General features: G+C 41.1%; 1 protein-coding gene across 3 annotated transcripts in view; it reads left to right on the top strand.

Annotated features, from left to right (window-relative positions):
- The window catches only part of LOC103469684 (leucine-rich repeat transmembrane neuronal protein 4), a 77,411-nt gene extending 67,589 nt beyond the window's left edge, over positions 1-9,822 (top strand). The window contains exon 4 of one of the 3 annotated variants that reach the window (XR_014088859.1): positions 8,375-8,461. Coding sequence is in view for 1 of the 3 variants with exons in the window: in XM_008417536.3 (XP_008415758.1) it covers positions 8,375-8,593 (219 nt within the window). In the remaining 2 variants the exon portion in view is untranslated. Of the gene's footprint in view, positions 1-8,374 lie in introns of all 3 variants that reach the window. The other 2 variants (XM_008417536.3, XM_008417537.3) reach the window with 2 other exon arrangements.
- The last annotated feature ends 2,625 nt before the right edge of the window (positions 9,823-12,447 follow it).

The raw sequence follows: 12,447 nt of genomic DNA, 5'->3' as shown, positions 1-12,447 counted from the left end.
ATAGATGTCTGTCATATATTGTTTAATCAATATTCAGCTGCACCTGGCGTTATCGCTCCTCACGCCGAGGCGGTTTGTGTTTTCGATGCGAGCTGCATTTGAAACCTTGAAGAGGTTTCTGTTGTGGTCAGACGTGAAACGGATATGTTTGACAGGAATTGAGGGAGAGCTGCTCCTCAGCGATGATGTCTGCTCTGACTAGAGATTTCATGTGATTTAAGGTGCGCTTTCACTTAAGCGAAAATTAATTAACTTTCTCGTGTGAACAATGGAAGAGGTGGTTTGTAGCCTTTATTCATTAATTTTTTTCCTCTATCTTGATGAATGATTTAACTTCCAGAAATTCTGCTCCAAACTGATACCAAGTGGCGCCTCTACAGCGAATCTTACTTACTCTACTTAATTAAGCTCTATGCCCACTTGTTATCAGCTTGGCTCTGGTGTCGCCCTCCCAGACCCCCATTCTTCAGTCTCTCTGTGCCAGGCAACAATCTCGAAGAGGAGGGTCATGTGGCCGTTCTGCATCCACGGGTGTGTTGCCTAGCACACAGCCATGATAATAGAGGCCTGTCTGTGCTGCAACGTTGACCACTGAGTGAATTATCCAGCTGACAGGGAGCAGCCGCGCAGCTCAGGCGGAGGATGCTGTTAATATGCCAATGAGAGCTCACATCTTCTGTGCGAGTCTGAGGCTCGACGCGGCCGCCTGTCACCTAATTGGGAATCGTTTAGCGGCGGCGGCTTGACCGACATTCTCAACATTGCGACGGGGGGGGGGGGTTGGACCACCCACGTGAACGCTTTCATTAGCAATCGGAAGCTAACCGCTAGAAAATTAAAATTAATTGCTGCGCGCCGCGTGTCAAGGAGGCGCGCGCCGTTTTCAGCTGCAGCTGCAAAAAGAAGTGCTGTGGATGTCTTATCATTTCTCCTACAAAAAAAATTAAAAAATCTGACAATAAAGCAATGCTCATTTTCCATTAAAAAAATGCAAAATGAACCACATAACAGTGTTGATGCTTGCCACCCCTCTCATGACTCAGCTACTTTAGTCAGTTGACAATAGTTGAATTCAAGTTTTTCTTTGTTTCAAATATCTCAAGACTACAAACAGACCTGCTGGGACACATGCAGCTCAAATAAGCATAAACCATTCAATAATCAATAGATTAAAGTAACAGGGTAGAGTTATGAGGAAGTAATTTGTGGACGCTCATTGCCATAATTGATACAAGAGATCAAAAAGAGTAAGTCTGTCAACATTTAGAGTTTATGATGTAACTTTATCCATATGAAAGACTAAATCAGACTAGAAATCACAAATGATCAAAAAATAATAATTCAGAGTCAGGTCTAAAACACTAAACAGAAGAGTTTTTTTTATTCTTTGCAATTAAAATGTGAAAAATGAGTATTCATATTATTTATTCCAAAAAATAAAAAATGTGACTAATAATTTCCCCCGGACAAGTTATTGAACCAGACAGACAGATGGTCACTGGTGCACTTTCTTCTTCGGCTTCTGGTTTGAGGAATATTAAAATGTAAATAGTTGAAATGAACTGACATTGTGCTCCCATTTCTGACCTTTATAAGTAGTAATAAAATCAGTAACTTAACAACTGCAAGCAAGATAATTGCAAGTGAGGCTTCAATGCTTAAACATTTATACCTTACAAAACAACAGCTTTTAGCTCTGAATCAAATAAAACAGGATTAAATTAGACTTGTTGTTCTGTTTAAACTCCCAACCAGTTCCAGAACCTGTTGAACAGAAAGTTTATTGAGTAATGTGGATGGTTACAGCGATGATGAGAAGTTATGTTCAAGAGAGAGAAGTGAGAAAGAGAATGAAAACCCAGTTTGGGTTTATTAGTTCAGCAACATCAACGGGTAGCATGTTTTGTTCAGGGCCTGCTGTGTGTGTGTTTTTTGGTTTCCCCTCTCTTAAAATTCAGTGCAGTGTAAATAGGTCAAGCTAACAGTTAACAGAGTGAAGACGAGATCAGGCTGATGCCAGATGCCTCCTCTTTTACTCTGGACGGCGTCCAGCGACTCGCTGAACAAGAACTGACGCCTATCAGGAGCGAGCGAGACTTATTCTCAAGCAGCTTCCGCCATCGACAGATTTGTTTTGTATTTATCCAATCTCGTGTTTCGAGACCAGATTGGTGGGAGATTTCCTGAGCCGCTAGAGCCGAGGGAGGGCGGCGGCGACGCTATACCTGCAGTATCTGGACTCCGTGGAGCATCCAGTTCGGAGTAAATCTGCTGGCAGTCGGCCAATCCGAACGAGGCAGTGAGTCACCTCTTTAAGAGCTCCAAGCATAACAGCCGGCTTCTCCCCAATATTCCTGATTAAACTTGAACGCTTGCTCAGTTTTGTATGCCAAAAAGGCTTTTATTCCTCCTCTCCTCTAAGCTGAGACATGAAACCGATCCTGTTTCAAGTTTACTGCTTCTGCACTGCAGACGGGAGGCGGAGGGGAACGGGGTTAGTAATCCCGTTCAATTTAAAGATTTTTTCTTTCTCTCTTTTTTTTTTTTTTACAATAATGCGAAGGACGCATTTTTAATGTAGCAGGTTTTAAATGCAACGGTTTATCTGTGTTAAGAGTTTGTCACACTTATAGGGGAAGACGACATAAAGTAATTGCTTTGACATTTCGTTATTTAGTCATCGGTGGATGCTGATGCCCACTGATGAGTAAGAAGGGCCAGAAGTTTTTGACACCTTTCTAAACTAAATTCAGTTCACAGCCAGGCGGAACCGTCCTGCCAGACTGATTTCAAATAGTTACGTTTTTAAATTAGAAAAACAGCCCGGTATAGTTAGAATATACAAAAGTACTTACATCTTTTAGAATTTTTTTCTTTTGTCAAATAAAAACTTGAATGCGTTTTATAAAGATATTATTTTAATAAGGCAATAGAAAGGTGGCTAGGCTGAATGCAACAGCAGATTTTATTTGTAAAAAATTATTTTTTTTATTTCCATCTAGCAATTATGAAATACTTTTTTGTTGACCTATACCACCAATAAGCTACACTTTCTTAAAAAAAAAACTATTTCTTTAATTAATGGTAAAATACCAACAGTTGTGGTTGCTGGATTTTACCTGGCAACGACAGCTGCTGGTATTTTATTTCTTTTTTTTTTTTTTACAGTGTGTACAATGTATAAAATGGTCCAAAGGATTGCAAGGCGCATGATGTGACGGGACTTTTGGTTCAGTAATAATGTGACGGAGTCTTGCGGAAAGTTTTATTGCATCTCCTCATTTGCTTTTCCTCTGCCAGGCTCATTGGCTCCAGTGAATCGTCATAGAGACGAGCAGAATCGTCATAGAGACGAGCAGAAGGCTGACATAACAACCGGCCCGCTGTGTCCTCATACCCATTATTTCTGCTGCCGTGTCCTGGTACTTTGTCGCCGCGTCGAACAAAGCTCAGCGACAGCTTAGTAACCTCGCAGCCGTCCGAAGCTTAATCTAGTCTTGAACTTTGACCTCGTAGAGTTTGTCACAAACTTTCGAGGCCTTCAGTCGAACATGAAGTGGTCAGAATTTATCTATATTCAACTTCATATTACCTTTTAGTTTAAGCCAATCAAAGGTAGTAAACATGTCTGTTTTCTGACTCCGTTGCAGATCATCTGGCTGAACACTAAACTGGCTGATCAATCAGTAATCAGTCGCGATTGATTAAATAAACATAAACAAGCAGTCGGCGTTTTTGTGTCTGACATCCCTTCAGGGATTCAAGATTTTTCAAAAGTAGGACTTTCTGACTTACTGGTTTTATTCTGTTTGTGCTTGAAGGGATGGACACACTGCTCACGTCTTCGCCCATATTCGTTTTTAGCTTTTAATGATTTGTCGCATTTAGTTTTATTTTCAGTATAGACTAATTACGTCAGCCTTAATGAGCCTCAAAAGCGAGATCCAGGTGTGCAAGTTTCGAAAGTTATTCCACATCCACAGGGGTCAAGGCTGAACAGACTTTAATATATTAATACATTCACACGCAAAATAATGTTTGATACGTTTTGTTTGTCATAAGTTTGGCTGGATATTTGACAGGTTTCTGGTGGGGGAATCATTAGAGTTCCTTTAAATGAGTTGGTTTCCTGTCACTGACTCTGCTGTAACACAGTCTAAACATTTTCAGTAGGATTGAACCATATCAAACCTAAAAGTGTGCAGACTGACAAATATGGGTGACGTCAGATTTATTCATTTATTAACGATGCAACAGCAGGAGCAGCGTTTATTTTCCTCGTCGCTGATTGGCTGAATCCCCAATTGTGGAAATAAGGCAGATTGTACATATTAGTATCTACTGTCGTGCTAAGACAGTTTCCACTATGTGTTTTAAAGCAGTTTAATATTTGACATTTGAACTATTAAGTGTTTTCATAACTATTCAGATTTTAGCTACTCATGTTTAACTCCCATAACTCCCATAAATGCTAAAACATCAATCCGGCACAAAATGAAGCACATTTTAAAAGTAGCATTGAATAAACTGGCGCTATATGAAGAAAAGCTTTAAAAGAAACGGCTGCTAGTAGGTTTGTTATTTACTTCCCTTCGTCCTCTTGCTTACAGTTTGTGGTGACAGGTTAAACTTTAGTCGTCATGTGATCTTGGGAAACAGGAAGTTGTGAATCCATTAACGCTGCAATCGATTTAAAAACGTGAGGTATGCGTTCAAATCAGATAAAGTTGCATTTAATTGCTACTATTTATAAATCTGGTAAAAAAAAAAAACAATATTTAATCGCAGATCTGATGCTTTTTCTAGGGTTTGCAGTGTTTGGTTATGGCACATCACTGTAGATGTTCTCACAGATCTACAGGTAGAAACAGTCACGTTGGGCGCTGTGTGTGTTGATATTCCCCGCTGTCTCGTTTGGCTCTTTAGTGGTGCCTAAACACTCAGAAGAGTGCAAATTATTAAGCAGAGGGTCATTAGAATAACTCCTGCCCTAAGTGTGAAATCCAACTTTCCACCCCATGTTGTGTCACACCTCACTCCCTTAGCAACACTTTTAAATGAACAAATAGTTCTGTCTTCCTCTCCCGCGCTTCAACAAAATCGCACAACGAATTACGAGGAGAGACTCTCCAGAGCCGGTCTGAAAGCTCGGAAGAAGAGCTTCAGTGTTTCTGTTTTAGCTCCGCTTTACAACAGCTATGAGAGAAGCTCTGCACGTAATCCACCTGCAGCTGTCAAAGGGGGGGAGGGGGGGGAATACCGTGCAGCAACTTGCAAAAAATTAGAGACCCCCGCAAAACGGAAATTACATTTTATTTCATGGTAAGCAGCAGCTCCACGTGACGGTTGGGGAGGAGTGGGGGGGAAGTTGGGGGAGATGTGGGCTGAGGGTGCACTTTATGGAAACTGAAGTAGGTGACGGTTCAAGCCAGGAGCTGGGAAAAAAAGCAGAAACCTGACAAAAGTGGTTGAGGAGAGAGAGAGAGAGAGAGAGAGAGAGAGAGGGAGGGAGGGAGTGAGGTGGTGATGCAGAGCAGCTGCTTTTCAGCAAATCTTGCAGCTAAAAAAAATTGTTTCCTACATCTACAGCTTGTCTATCTTCATGCTTTTATCATTTCTGAATTAGAAGCGTGCGTGTCAAATAAAAGCAATACCTGCATTCATTTGTATTTATACATATATAAAGAATTGTTGTGAGTGTAAACTCAAGATAGCAGACACAATCTTAAATGCTGATGTTGCCACCCAAGACTGAAGATACGATAATAAATGGGAAGCAGCTCCTGTAGTGTCTCTGTACGGTTTAAATGAATCCCGAGGGAATCTGAAATTCATTTGAATAAAAGCTCTGCAGAAATGAACTCGCAGGCTTTTTACCATATAACATCCGTTCAAGACTGTAGAGTTTAAAACTGTTTTTTTTTTTTTTTTTACAGTCTGGACTGAATATTGTTTAGCTTGAAGATCCATACACCAACACGTCTACGCCTCTCTGAGGATGTTTTTTTTTTTTATCTTATTACTTTTAAAGATCTGAGTTAGTCTATAAAGCTTAGCATTGATGGGCAAACACAGCCCTTTATTGCCTGAGCAACTCGGCTTATTCTGTAGCGTGATTAGAGACGTTAAGAGGAGGAAGAAAGTGTCGAGGAGGCAAAGGTTGGTGATGCCCCGCCAGCTACTGCCGCATATAGACGGGAGGGGGAAAAAAGCGAGGCCTAAATTCAAGTCGACTCTTCTGTTTCCGTGTTTGACTCCGTCTGTAGCAATAATTGGAGAAACAAGTCCTCTGTGAACCCTTTTCCCCCCATCGGCAATCTGCACCAAGAACCCCCACATGCAGAGCGCCCCTCCTTCAGCCGGCTCATTGTGCATTCCAAGGGATTGTTGCTCATGAATTTTTATGAAGTCCTCTCAAGTAGTGTGCAAAGTTCAGCCGTTGAATTAGACAATGGTGTTTTCCACTAATCTTCTTATTAGAGGGGAGAATAAACTGAGCGGCGCCGTTATCGAAAGACTAGAATGTAACCTTTAAAACGAGGTGGGCTCGAAATTCAGAGCTCTGGAAAAGGGACAGGACTGCGAGTTCTTCTCAACAATGTCGGGCGAAGAGTCGACACGAAGCGCGTTTCGGATGGATTCGGTTTTGTCCGAAGCCTTTGGAATCCAGTTGATTGAACATCTGCAACATGCAGTGTTTTATAATAAGTGTTATGTCTGTGACTTGTTGCTTTTACTCACAATCACTTCAGAGTACATACTTAGTCTTTTTCCTATAGGGATACGGACTGGAAAAAGACTTAGCCCTTTGTGAGTTTTTTTGACGGAATGAAGATGTCCGTTGTCTCACGAAACACAAAAAAATCAGCAAAGGTTGTGTGAGATCCTAGTTAGCTTTGCGAGAAACCATAGGTTTCTTTTGGGACGTGAAGGTGAAGAGAAAATGTCTGCTGAGAAAAAGTAATTTTGAATCGTTTGTGAGTTCTGACATAGTCCAGTAAAAACACAGTCCCTTGTTCTACGCTTTGCTTGGTACAAACAGTCTGGACCCTAAGTTATTGAAAAATGATTGTTTCCTGGATGTGTGGACTCTGTTGAAGTTTTAAATTTCACAGAAAACTTGGAAGCGTGTCCAACAAGGACTGAACGGCTTCATTCACTTCCACTGCTGCCATTTTCTAAAACTAGAGGCAGACTACAACTCTAAAGCAGCTGAGAAAACTGACGTCATCATTCACAACTTCTCCATCTGTTCACTGATTGGCCTGGTAGTGGGCCAAATGTGGAGAGAATCCGAGTCAATGGGAGAATGCCTGGAATGGGCAGTGAAGGGAGATGAGAATTGAATGGAGTTGCACCGGAAAGGCAATGGCAACGAGATATTACCAACACTTATACTTTATCTCATTGTACATGTGTACAGTGACAAATAATATTAAATATCAATCCTAGAACTTTACAGAAAACCTCCACTGATGGAACTTAATTGTCTTTGGTTTGTTGAGAACAAGGTTGCACAATTTTAGCTTTAAGCTGTTATTGCAAAACATTTCCAGTGTCTGAACAAAAGTAACCTGGGATCTTGCAAAGCTTTTGTGAATTTTCTCAAAATGTCATTTGGATGCGACACAAAATTATTTTTAATGGGGTAACTCCCAAAAGTAACACGGAGGGTTTTCTCAAAAAAACTTTTGTGAGATCTGAGAAAGGATTGCTGCTGAACTTCTTCATTCCTATTTTTCCTTCACCGTCTCCTGCTGGGTTCAGTAAAAAAAAAAATCCAAGTTGAACAATTGCATCTTGAATATTTTTGCATCTTGTTGCCTTTGTTCACTCCAGAATGTATGGGCGCATTCGTACACTGCGCGAACCCATTAATATGCATCAATCTATTAATATCTGTATTCCACAAGCCATGATGCAGCTTTGTTCTCCTTAATTGACATAATTCGGACCACACTAGCATATGAAATGAACATGGCGCTTTGAATCGGCGAAGAGCTTGTAATGTAATAAGCGGTCTCTTCTAAATGGAGCCTTGACTCCATTTAAAAGAGGGCAGAAAATATGTGTGCACTCTTGCTTAAGGCTTTCATCTTGCATATAAATCATTCCAGCTCAAAGTGGGTGTTTGAGCGGCACAGATTTCAGGTCTTGGGGCTCAACGCTGCATCACCGGCCAAGTCTCCATTAATGACAGAGCTGTGCCTTGACAGCATGATGTAAATTAAGCCAATTCTTAATATTCTGAGAGCTGATAAATGTTGGCATGAAGGCTTCTCTGACTCTTTTTGGAAGCCGTATATATGACGCCATGTTTTTTTTTTTTTTTTTATCTCTCCTACCCTTTCTGTTCTGTTCTTTTTCTGTCCAGATACCACGGCAGCTGAACCCCCTGGCTCTGTACAGGTGTGAGCAGTCGGTGCTGGATCACTGCCATGCCCACCTGTCGCTGCACCACAACGTGGGCATGGAGCCCTCGGCCCGGGCGCCGGGAGGTCCGGGGCCGGCCCCGTACCACCCGGGCCTGATGGCCGCCCTCCCCTCCGAGCCGGCGCCGCCTCGCCCCCGGACTCGCTCCCACCGCCGGTGAGCTGCGCGCACCGACAGGCCCCTGAACTCCCCGTATTTGTGCAACACAGAGTCAGCGAACTGCTCAGAGGAAATAAAAAAATAAAAATAAAAAAAAAAAGGTTGCGTGGGAGGAAACTGGGACTGCTAACGGAGCAAAGGAGACAGCTAATCTACCGCGGAGCATCCAGGATCCAGGGTAAATGGGAATGAAAGTTTTTTTCTTTTTTTTTTTTTGTCCCCAGCAGTAGTATAAAAGGGGTGCAGCAGTATCGATCGGTGAGAGTCTGACCTCCACGGCCCCACATGTCCTCAATTAAGCGAAAGAGGCTAACGAGTAACACGACTCCCCGCGTGTCCTTCGTCCCCCGCCAGGAGTAATAAGGATAGCATTTTTAATGATTTGCTAATCTTATTAAACACATTTCCTCGACTTGTCGTGATCTGGGACCCTCTCTGCTGTGCGAGTAATCAAGTGATTAACGCTACAAGGGAAGATGAGTCGCAGAACAAATGAAAGAGTCCAAACAAAGTTTTTTTTCTGCTGTCTCTCTCTCGCTCCCTCTCCGACTGACTGACAGTATTTTCTTTTTAGTTTAAGGCAAAGAAATCAACAAAAACAAGTCTGAATATAGCAGACAGTAAGTGCCATATAAATTGTACAGCCTCCACTGATTTGTTGGCACCAAGTCTAATTTTTATGGTGACTTATGATGTGTGATGTTGATCCCTTTCACATTAGTTTATCACAGCGGAGAGAAAGTACCCACCAGGAAGCAGCACTGCGACACTCAGATTTTTACTTTTCATCCCTCATTGGAATCACTCTTGTGGTTAATGGTTTCTGATTTCATAATGCATTATTAAACCAATTATCTGACTGTGCGCTCATAAAGCTACATGTGTGCTTTCTTTTTTTTTTTTTCCTTACAAGATGTTGCAATATAATATGTGGTAAATAAAACTGTGGTAAATGATCGGTAACGGTGTCGTTCATCAAGATCGGTGGCTTCGACCCAAACAACTGTCTGCTGTATTTAGACGGCTGCGGAGGCGGATGACACAAAAGGAGCGGCGCGCTGGAGGCAAGGCTGTCGAACTACAAAACGTCTTGTTTTTTTTTTGTTTTTGTTTTTTTTGCATTAGTAACTGACCTTCCCCAAGCCCCAAATGGTAACTCTTTCTTGCTTTTCTTCTCCTGTGACTCTGTGACCGTTTTCTGATGTAATAAAGTAAACTGGGACTCTCCGAGCTTCAAGGCTTTTCTGTCAAATGATGACGTATTTGTACGTTTTTGTCACCTTACGACCACGAACGTCTTAATTAGGGTTTTATGATAAACCAACAGAACATATCTGTGAAGTGGAAAGAAAACAATCATCAACTTTTTTTTCCTTTTTATAAATTAAAACTGTGGCATGGATTTGTTTTCATGTTTTCTTGTCTCTCGTGTAGCTCCATACGTCTTCCCGTCAACTCCGTCCGCATTCTTACAATAGAATCCCCACAGCATGACACTGCCACCACCATGTTTCACATTGTGGATAATGTGTTCAGGGTAAGGTGCGCCGTGCGTTTTCGTTCTCACGCAAAGTTTTATGTGTTAGTTTTGTGTCCCATCTGTCTTGTGGCAAACATCAAACTGGATATTTATTTCATTTATATCTTAATAGTTTCATTCTTTTTTAGAGCTAGAAATGTAACTTTTACAAAAAAATATGATGTTTGCGTATTTATTAAAACTGTCAGTAAAATATATGAGGCAGATATTTGCATTAATGCTCCTCCACTGGTGGAAAACAACCAATCAGAGCCAGGAGGAGGCTCTTAGTGCTGTCAATCAAACTTGTGTAGGCGCTGTGAAAGAAACAACTTAATGTTACAAAATAAGAAGGAAGAAACAACAATGGATGGATGCGTTCTAATTAGGTGACTTTTTAAGATGGCTGACTGAACTGGTTTTTTTTTTAGGGATATCAGAGTAAATAGGGTTGGGTGCAAATAGACGCCACATTTTCACATTTCTTTGGGAAAGCGTTTGGAAACAATGTATCGAATTCCTTCCTCTTCACAAATATGCTTTTTTTTTGTGGCACATCCATCACCTGAAATCCCATCAAATGTATCTTCATGTTTGTGACGAAACGTGGAGAAGTTCAAGGAGGGAGAACATTCTTGCCAGGCGCCGTAGCAGCTCCATGCTCGTCACATTTTCACATTACGCTCTGTAAAAATGATGTCAGTTTAATTGTTACGTAGATGTAATCTGTGTCAACCCCCACAAGAGTAAATATTTGAGTGTTGTGTTGAATTGCGTCTTCATCTGATGTTGGATGTGCTGCTCCAGGTAAGTTGTGGTTTTGCTGGATCTAAACTAATTAATCTGTGAGAAAGTCCCGTTTTCATTTTTGCTTGTTGCTGCTGTTTGTTTTTCGTAATCTGCCATATGTGATATTTGAATAGAGTAAGTGGATGCGGAGCATGCCAACGCCAGAACATCCGTGGTGTAGAATTGTCACGTATATAAATAGGGAAGTGTGTGAGTGACGCCTTGTGAAATAATCAAACAAAACGAACAAAAACACCAACAGAGGACCGCCTGCTGTGTGGGAGGCAACAAAAGCAGTTTGATATGCCAGGGACAGCCGTGTTTTAAGTAAACTGTTGAATCCGGCAGCCTCGGCTACTATAAGGGTCGCCGGTAAAGACTATTCAGAAATGATTTCCTTCTTTTGCTGCAGTAGCATAATCCAACACAGGTTTTTATTTTTAAACCCAATCTGTAATGTCGAGATGTTAAGAAATTTTTTTTTTTAAAACACAATTTAGCAGAGCCACAATTATTGGCATTCCTACAATTTCCTTTACAGCAAATGTAACGGATACGTTTAAGTTTCAGATGTTTAAGTTGCACAGAGCAGCTGAGCACTTTTAATTAGAAATCCATTACTTCCTGTTTTACTGGCCCATTTCACTTAGTTTCTCTTCAAAATGGGAAAGGGAGGAAAACATGGCATAGAAAGGATCAAGGTGAAGTAATGGTGAGAAGAAAACAAACGACTACAACAACTTTGAGTATGATAGAAAAAAAAACATTTCTTTTTGTGCCGACTAAATGCGTTAGTGGTTGGATTTTTGTGTCATTTTATTGATAGTAATTTTTTTTTTTTTAACTGCAATACAAAATGAATGTAATTTTTGAGAACTTTTGACGCGTTTCCCATTGATGTCCAGAAACGCTTTGGGCAGAGTTCCAGGTAAACGAGCAGAACGCTTAATCCATGGAACAAACACTTATTGAGAGGGACATTTGGAGTCATCACAGAGACTACAGCGTTGGTTGTTATAGTTACGGTATTTATCCAGGGTTAATCAGTCAGTTTATGAAAGAAAATGTTCCAAAGATTTTAATTATCAGCCATCTCAGAGGGTTTACACCGATACGATGAGTGGGCCAGATCAGGCTGAAGGCTCTTTGCTTTGCTGGGAGTACAAGCAGATAGCCAAACTTTTTTTTTTTTTTTTTTAGCTCTACCATCGTTTACAAAGCACATTTTCAATTGCATTTTTTTACACACATACAGCTGAAGGTTGTGTCACAGATAACCTGGGACCTCTGTGAAGATTTGTCACTTTCACATTTCTCCACACTCACAGTCAGTCCCCAGTGTCGTCCCGTCTCTGAGAGAAAGAGAGCAAAACATTCCAGTTTATTCTGAGGAGGCGACTTCCTTTGTACTTCTGCTTTTCAAATATGTTGAAACTGTGGCTCAATATGCCAGGGAGCCCAGTGGTGCATTTAAAGCAAACCATGTGAACTTTGTAATTCTTGATGACTTCCTGCATAACATCCTCCAAACTTTAGACTACAGATGG

Source organism: Poecilia reticulata, chromosome 9 (genome assembly GCF_904066995.2).
Source record: "Poecilia reticulata chromosome 9, P_reticulata-male-v2, whole genome shotgun sequence".
NCBI classification, from domain to species: domain Eukaryota; kingdom Metazoa; phylum Chordata; class Actinopteri; order Cyprinodontiformes; family Poeciliidae; genus Poecilia; species Poecilia reticulata.
Note: the sequence above shows the minus strand (reverse complement) of the source record. Positions and strands in the feature narration are given on the sequence as shown.